The following is an 8,845-nucleotide window of genomic DNA, read 5'->3' on the forward strand; positions in this document are numbered from 1 at the left end:
TATACATATGTACCTACGTCTGGTGAAAGTATTGAAAAATGAATTCGATAGTTCTATAACTATGTTTATTTGTGGGTTTTGCCAAGATATGGCTTAAACTTGATGTGCCAAAAGTGGTCGGAAAGCTTATTAAAATTGGTGATTTTGGCTTGGAAAACCAAGAAAGTCTTATGCGAAAAAAATTTAAAGATGAGAAACTGGAAGCGTTACTCGATAAAGCCACAACACAACCCTAAATATAAAAAATCATATGTGAACCAACCAGTGGTCAACCAGTCACATCAACCGTAAAACCGCGAATCCCTGACGCCAAGCTAATGCTCTGTATTTGATGAGATCAAATGAGCGTACTATACGAGTATTATGAGGTCATAAAAGCAGGTGATGTTCGAATAGCGACGCGGATCGATGGATTACTAGCCGAGCTATTCAAATACGGCATGTATCAGCTTCTCTGCAAAATGTGGTCGGAAGAAAGAATTCCCGAGGATTGGAATTTAAAGCTCTGCCAAATCTACAAAAGGTAAGACCACACAATATACGCTAAGTACAATAGGCCAACAAACTAATTGAACCTTATCAATGTGGTTTCAGGCCTGGAAAATCAACATCTTACCAGATATTCACCACGAGTTAGTCTTGAAAAAGACCCATGAAAAGAGGATCGACACACACTACCTCTTCGTCGATTTCAAAGCTGCCTTTATGCCGCGATTTCTGATGAATACGGCTGAGAAATACTAAAAGCTCCGTCAGCATCCGATACACCTCTCCAAGCCGTTCCCTCTATCGTGCGCCTTCTTCAATCTTCTGCGGGAGAAAATCATTCGAGCTGAAGAGCTGAATCGAGAAGCATAATCTTTTATAACAGTGTACAGCTGTTCGCGTACGCCGAAGATATTGATAATATTGACCTCAATAACCACGCCGTTAGTTTTGCTTTCTCCAGATTGGATAAAGAAGTGAAACAAATGGGTCTGATAGTGAACGAGGGCAAGAATATCTGCTGTGAGTTGTCGAATTCGCGAATTGGCTCCCACGTCGCTGTTGACAGACATAACTTCGAAGTCGTAGATGTTGTCTATCTTGGAACCAGTATTAACACCAACAACAATGCCAGTCTCGATATCCAACGCAGAAAAACTCATGCCAACGGGTGCTACTTCGGATTGAGTAGGCTATTGGGAAGTAAATTCCTCTCTCGACGAACAAAAACCAAACTTTATAAATCATTCATTATCCCTGCCCTGCTTTATGGTACAGAGTCATGGACGATGACAAATTCTGATGAGTCGATGTTACGAGTTTTCGAGAGAWAGTTCAGCGGAGGATTTATTATTCTTTGCGCATTCGTTGAGCTGTACAAGATATATGACGGAATTGACATACYTCAGCGTCATGTCGTCSGAATGCACGAAAACACTCCAGCTCTGAAAGTATTCAACGCAGTATCTTCCGGGGAAAGCAGAGGAAGAGGAAGACCTCAACTCCGTTGAAAAGATCARATGTAGAAGAACCWGGCTGCACTAGGAATMTCCRATTGACGCCAAACTTGGAAGAGGAAGAACGATTGGCGTGCTATTGTAAACTCGGCTATAACYACGTTGTCGGTGTCTACGCCAATAAAGAAGAAGAAAACGATCTTATGGAGTGTAGGAACTCCATATAAAAATCGGAAAATTAGTGGTTATGTAGCTTACGCACGATGTTATGCAGGAAATATATTCAATGAAAACAAATTTCAAATGTTGGAAATGTTAAAGAGCGACTTTCACTGGAACTGCCCTAAGTAATGCCGATCAAATTTTTCTCGCTTCTTTTAGTTGTATTAAACTTAATAGAACATGTCTAACAGCCAACTAGTTAAGRGAATTGCTTAAATTTACGAGTACACATACATACATAAAGGGTCTCGAATTGAATTCCTTAAACGCGCGTCTCCATTTTGACTTACCAGACGTGATATTTCAGTTTTGGCAGATTTTGTTAATTGAGTCAATCGGATTTCGTAGGTATCCTTCAATGTGCGCATATCAGCTGCTTTACGTCTATCAGCATCGCCATTGATCTGTAATTAACAGCGATGTGTAAAGTGTCAAAAATTGCCTTGTGCCATGTCAAATATGGACATTCAAGCGCAAAAACAACAACAACGCGAGGTGACGAACAAATGTTAATTGGCACAGAAGCGCTAGATGCAGACACGAGATCACACGAACGGAATGGTTAAAAAAAAAAACGGAGCAGCGTTTAATTATAATTCATGCAGGTTAATTATATTTTATAGCGGGCATAAATTGCAGAGTAAAAATAGCATTTCGAAAAAGTTTTAAAATTATTAAACGTAGATAAGCACACAAACACCTATTGGCTAATTACATTTGTACATACATATGTATATTGCTGTGGATATATGCTGTTATAAATCGGATTGCACTATCTACTTTATGCCACCCCCTAATTTATGTTAAGTAACACACTTTTGCATGCCACACTATTTGCCATGCGACGACCCCTTTACTAATATTTGTTCTAAACGCCTGCCATTGTTGCAACACCGGCACTAAAATAAATAATAGCACCGTCAACTGTCAAATGCACAATAAATGGATTACTTAATGAAATTAATCATGGCATTAGCTTTCGTCGATTTCAATAAGCCAAATGCATACGGCGCTCACATATATTTTTATGCTTTTGTATTTGTGAAAAATATTCCATTCCATAATCTACTTTGGCCAGCTGYCTTCCATCCATCTATAAAAAGAATTGACCACCAACTGAGTGCCAACAGTTGTTTGGCATATTCACGCTCGTCCAGGTGCGATGACACTTTCGCCTTTGTACTGTATCTTCGGCATCGCTGCACTTTCGAGGCTTGGCGCGACGACGTGGTTTGGCAGCTTTATACCAGCGAATAGCACCATCAATACTGCGCTGATTGAGAATACGAGCAAGATTTTATGTAGTTTTCACACGAAAGTGGTCTATGTTTATTTCGAAAACGGTACCTCTTTCGGTTATTCGGGTGATATATTACGGTATTTAAGTGATTGCGGTACTTCATACATTACATTAAGGTATGGACTAAAATGAAAACGTTATATGTTTTTACTTTGATCTCTGTGGCCAAACTCAATGGTTTATTATTGATTTTAATAATTTCATTTATAATTTTTTAATTCGTTTTCATTAGAAATCGTGTTAAAACCGCACCGTTGGAGCTCATCAAAAACGATGGCATACTAATGTATCTGGTAATGATCTTTCACGACGCCTCGCAACACGTCGACCTTGGCATTTTACGCAAAAAATCCGCAGCCAAGCACCTCTCTCATGTCATCATGCTCATTATGAATTCGGATACAGTGACAGAGAGTTGGTTGCGKCGCACCTTCGCGATCTTTTGGAAAATTTGGTTTCTCAACATTGTGATCATGTTCAGAAGAGACAGTGTACTGCAAATCTACAGATACAATCCGTTCGCCGATGAATTTCTCATACATATACAGCTGGATAACCAGAAATTGCCGAGCAAAGATGAACTCTTTCCAACGAAATTGCCGGATATGGGCGGCAGACCTTTACGCGTGTGCCTGTATCACGATGAGGTGCGCGCGATTTTCGAAGATGAGCGCGACGACCAACACGTTATTGGAAGTGATGCTCTGATGTCGCAGTTCGTTGCGCAACGGTTGAACGCTACGCGTATCATACGCCGAGTTAGTAGGTACGGTAACTTCACACTAAAAGCAGATATTTGTTTCCAAGAAATCGCAAATGAAATAGACGATGTGGCGTTTAATGTACGTTTTTTGGCAGCGCCAAGTTTCTCACAACAAGCCGAATATACGATCGTTCACAGTCGGGATAGTTTATGCGCTTTGGTGCCGAAGGCGAAAATMGCGACAACATTTTGGAATCTATTTCGTTCGTTCACTATTCCCGTTTGGCTGACGATTTTGCTGTCGATACCACTCGCSTATACCTTTTGTAACATGGTACACCTGCGCCTGAACCAATCCGAATTCGATCTACTGCAACTATATGCCATCACCTTAACAATGCCATTAACACGTATACCCAGACGCACTTCGCTACGCATTTTCCTATTCTTCTGGCTGTTCTACGGTATGCTAATTTGCAATACCTTTAAAGGCAATCTCACAAGCAGCCTTGTTTTTCGCACATAYCTTGATGATGTGAATACCTTTAAGGATTTGGCTGAGTCACCATATAATTTGCTAGCATATAGCAGATATACGAAACATTTGGATAATTTTCTGAATGACAGTGAACCAAACGAAGCCATTATCAGACGTAAAGTAGTTGTTGTGCCGGACAAAGTACTTTTGACTGGCATAAAAACGAATAACCTCTCGTACGCCTATGTTCAGAAGTATCACTTTGCTGAATTCTATGCGAATGCGCGCATTCACTATTCTCGCGGCAGACCCTTATACCACGTGATGTCCRCTTGCTTGGTACCGTTTCACGCTGTCTACATCGTGCCATATGGGTCGCCTTATTTGGGTTTCATCAACAAGCTAATACGCAGCTCGCACGAGTTCGGTTACGCTGAGCAYTGGAAAAGCCTCATGAATGCAGCCTTTATAGAGTCGGGCAAGAAAAGTATACGCGATGTGCGGAATGATGACGATCCAGTTGTGCTTAAATTGGGACATTTTCAGGCAGCTTTCGTTATATTATGGGTTGGACTCACAATAGCATCAATTGCATTTGTGTGGGAAATGTTGAAACAACCAAACTTTAAGCGGGTTCTTAGAAGTTTATATTAGTTGAATGCTTGGCAGTAAAAATATGCAAATACTTCGGAGCATTTATACGAATTTACAAAAATAATCATAGAAAACAAAAACCAATATATAAGAACGTTTCACATTTCATGCTGTTAATTGGCGAAACCATGCAAACTTGACATTTTACTCACCATTTTCTTCTCTTCTAAGGCTCTATTCGCTTCTTTCAGCGCGTTAACTTCATTTGTCAGTCTTTGTACTTCATAGTTGGTTGTGATGCCAGCTACGGAAGCATTTGTTAAGTTTTCATTGGCTGCATCTGTCGCCTTTTTGGCGCCGATYAGCGGCAAAGTGGYGTTCTTTTTCAAAYTTTCAAGCGAATTTTGTAATCTCTTYACTTCATTTCGCCATTTTCTTGTCTCTGCTTCATTTTGTGCACTACAATTAAGGAAATAACAAGAAAATTGTTAACAAAAAACCCGATCCACTAAGAATATGTACGGTACTTACCGCAACACACGAACAGCGCCGCGCTCAGTTGTTAAGCTCGACTTCAGCTCGTTGATCTCCAGTCTCAATTGCTCGGTAAGCGCATTCAGCTTTTGTATTGTCTGTACATTTTCCTGCAGCTTGCGCTTGAGACGCGGTGGTGGCACTGTTAYGCCTGCGGCTGCTGTTGCTGTATTCGTGCTCGTCGCCTGCGCCGTCGTGCCGCTATTCGTATTCATCTGTTTATGTGTGGCACTGTTCGTGTTTGTGGGGGACGGCGATGGCTTCGCACCGCCCCAGCGTTCGGCGCGTTGTGCCRCACCAACACTAACGTAAGTGCGTGTGGCTGACTGCGGCACTGGCGTCGGCAGTTCGGTGATGTGCAACTTGCCGCGGCAATTCAGCTGAATTCCCTCGATGCGTGTGCGCTTCTCTTGATTTACCGAGTCGCTGACGGACGTCAATGAAGTGGATAACTTCTTCTTACGCTTCAGTTTATTCTTCACTTCCTGCCACTCGCCGGCGCTGCTATCGTCGCCATCTTGTGTATAGCTTATGAGCTGTGGTGCGTCCGCACCGCCCATTTTGGAGCTCAGTTCTTTGTATTTCTCTTGTCGTTGTTTGACCAGCTGGTAGCTTTCGCTCAGTGTGCTGGCCAATTTCGTTAGGATTTGCACATTTTTAGGATGCGCGCTACTACAAGCGCCATCGCCGGGCAACTGGCGTGTCGCTTGCSCATTTGTAGGCTTTTTTCTGTCGTTCTTTTCAACTAACACGCTGCTAGAGGTCGTTTTGCTATATTTATCTGCCATAATTTCGTAACTACTTTTGTATATAATTAGGTCTATTAAATTCTAAGATTGTGGTAAGTCCGACCATTCGAAAGGTTCTCAATGATTCTCCTTTTGATTTTTTGATTCAAATCACTGCTGCTTCTGTTCAAGCGATCAAATGTTTCACTCTGCAATTGGTGAGTGCGAGTGTAAGCGTTTCTAACTCTCAGCCGAGTTAGATATTTCAATAATAATTGTATAAATATTAATCAAATGCTTTACAGCCGGGTGCTTAGAGTTATAGTCTATTTTTTTTCCTCTTTAATATAAAAAAGAATTTTCAGCTAAACAGTTCGCTCCGTTTCCCCTTTGACTATCCCTGTGTATAAACGCTGTATGTTCTCTTTGGTCTCAGTTCTACGATATATTTCAAATATCCGCATACAATTMTAAATGGCACTTCTTAGGATTCCTTAAACTCGTTTTATCTGCAAAAAAAGAAAGCATTGTATTAAAACCAGTGAATATGTGTGTACTTGTTGTTTGAATCAATAAAGTTACTGTTTGTATGTTTACATAATTATTAAAAACACCATTTTGTGTGTTACTTTCACGTTATCGGGTTTATGGATAAGCATTTTGTTTACCTCATGCTCATTTTCAAGTCGCCTAAAAATATGCAACGATATCAAGTGATCATTATTTGGCTTTGCGATGAGTTGTATTTTGTGTATACATGTGTATTATATATACCATAGTTGGGACTTCTGGTGTTTAGAGGACACACTTTGCTTTGTGAAAATAGAAAAAAGTTAAGTTTAAGGGGACAGTAGGGTAACCTGGCCTGTTTTTTGACATTTTTTTTTCGTAGAAATTTTTATTCTTCAATAGAACTTTTTTCACATATCATGAGGTACATATATCGTGGAGTGTACAAACAAATTGTTTCGGAATTTTTTTTATAAAATCTRTCGGAGAAATGGCTGGGTGAATAAGATTCGTTTTTTCACTGGCGGAGATGATTTCTCACGTTTGGATCATCCGAATCCTACTAGAATCATGAAAAAATGTTGATAAAGCAAGTAATTAACGTTTTTTATTAAAGTTTTCGCCATATTTTTTTACATAAATTTTGTCATAACATTGTCAATAAATTAAAATTAATTATTAGGGACGATAGCCATAGCCATTGTTGGTGGTACATTAATTCTAAGGGTATAGAAGAACAGAAAATGCAAAAAAAAAAATTTAAAAAAGAATACCCTACCGAAAATGCAAAAAAAAAAATTGAAAAAAGAATACCCTACCGACCCCTTAAATAAATAAATGATTGACATTTGAAAAAATAATTACTCTCTTTTCACTACATGGAGCTTGCAAGATACGTTTTGGTACGTTTGCCAGCTTGTTGCGCAAGTCAAGGATTGTCTAGACCACTCAGCTAAATTTATAACATATTCTTCGATTGAATATAAATATGTAGCCAGAGGCATATAAATGCCCTCTCATTGTAGGGTGGTGCCTGTTTTAGCTGGTACATCTACCTTACATTTGCCAGCGATATCACTATGTCCTGGAACCCACTGCAGTTTTATCGTAAAATACGATATTAGAGCCACTAACAAATCAAGTCATGCTTTCACGAACTTTAACGAAACTCTAGTAGACTTCAATAAATAGTATATTCCTTGTTGTGAGCATGCTCCTTGTTAGAACAACAAGACCTTTTTTCATTCCTGTAGTGGTCTGGTAAGCCAAATGCGATTTTGGTATCTAATTTTACTGAAAAGACTCCACCTTCCACTCGGCTATCTAGTTTGGATCCATCCATATAGATGCTAATCCCCGTCTACCTCGCCCCTTTCCCACTCACCCCTGGAAGGGAAGTTAATATTGGAGACCGAATTTAATTTCAATTCTATAGGATTTCAAAAATCTGTGGTAGCGGGTAAAAACGGAAACTTACTAAGTATCATAGAATGCCTTCGATGCCAGTTGGTTACGCTTAAAATAACGCTTAGTTCCTGAGTAGGTGTTGTTCTAAGAGCTCCAAAGATGCATATACTAGCTGCTCTTTGTATGCCTTCCATACGCTGTATCGCGTATTTCTTTTCCATTATTGGCCAACATCTAAGCTTGGTTTCCACGAAAGTTTCCTGTATCAAATTAGTACTAGGTAGCTTGGCTTATCTCCGATTGTTAGCCTTGTACTATTTGACTTCTGGAGCACTGAATTCAATAGTAAACAATACAAGCGCTGTCTTGCTAGCTTTTAAGTTTAGTCCTCCCGATACGACCCAACGATTTACGTCATTTAATATTGTTTGCATAAGGTTAGCGAGGGTATTAGGAAATTTTCTTGTAACCGAAAATTTGAGATATAGGTTTGAAATTTTGGATACGCCATTTTCTCCTCATGTAGCTTTTCATTTATCGAAAACACCGATATTGTATCACTATAGCGTACAGCTGCCATAAAAACTGAGCTATCAAATTAAAATCCTTGCATGGAAGACTTTTTTTATTCGACAAGATRTCTACACGAAATTTGGGAAAATAAATTAGGGAGACTTTGTTCGTAATCTTAACAGTGTTAGTTTATTCTTCAAAATCTGTGTCGTCCACTCAAAGAGTTCACCRTATAAAATTGTACCAACGTTTTTTCCAATCCTCGAAACAGTTGTTAAAGTCAATATCCGGAATAGACTTCAATGCGCATASCRATTCACGTTTGATGTCTCAGTTGACTCAAAACGGTTTCCCCGAAGCGGTCGTTTGAGTTTGCTTCATAGCCAGAAGTCACAGATATTAGTTGAAAATTTT

At 39.6% G+C, this 8,845-nt stretch overlaps 2 protein-coding genes across 5 annotated transcripts in view; one reads left to right on the forward strand and one right to left on the reverse strand.

Moving 5' to 3' along the window:
- Positions 1-8,845, reverse strand: part of LOC108969275 (putative leucine-rich repeat-containing protein DDB_G0290503) — a 139,778-nt gene that overhangs the window by 107,699 nt on the left and 23,234 nt on the right. For 3 of the 4 annotated variants that reach the window (XM_018933893.1, XM_018933891.1, XM_018933890.1), the window contains exons 2-4: positions 5,271-6,510; positions 4,952-5,198; positions 1,955-2,068 (exon numbers count right to left, since the gene is read on the reverse strand). In XM_018933893.1, coding sequence (XP_018789438.1) covers positions 1,955-2,068; positions 4,952-5,198; positions 5,271-6,061 — 1,152 coding nt within the window. In that variant the 5' untranslated portion in view covers positions 6,062-6,510. The remainder of the gene's footprint in view (positions 1-1,954; positions 2,069-4,951; positions 5,199-5,270; positions 6,511-8,845) is intronic. The other variant, XM_018933892.1, reaches the window with a different exon arrangement.
- On the forward strand, positions 3,234-4,799 carry LOC108969264. The gene has a single exon (XM_018933870.1). The coding sequence runs from the start codon at positions 3,249-3,251 to the stop codon at positions 4,797-4,799; it is 1,551 nt and encodes a 516-aa protein (XP_018789415.1). The 5' UTR covers positions 3,234-3,248.

Source organism: Bactrocera latifrons, unplaced genomic scaffold (genome assembly GCF_001853355.1).
Source record: "Bactrocera latifrons isolate USDA-ARS-PBARC rearing strain unplaced genomic scaffold, ASM185335v1 scaffold_247, whole genome shotgun sequence".
Lineage (NCBI taxonomy): Eukaryota > Metazoa > Arthropoda > Insecta > Diptera > Tephritidae > Bactrocera > Bactrocera latifrons.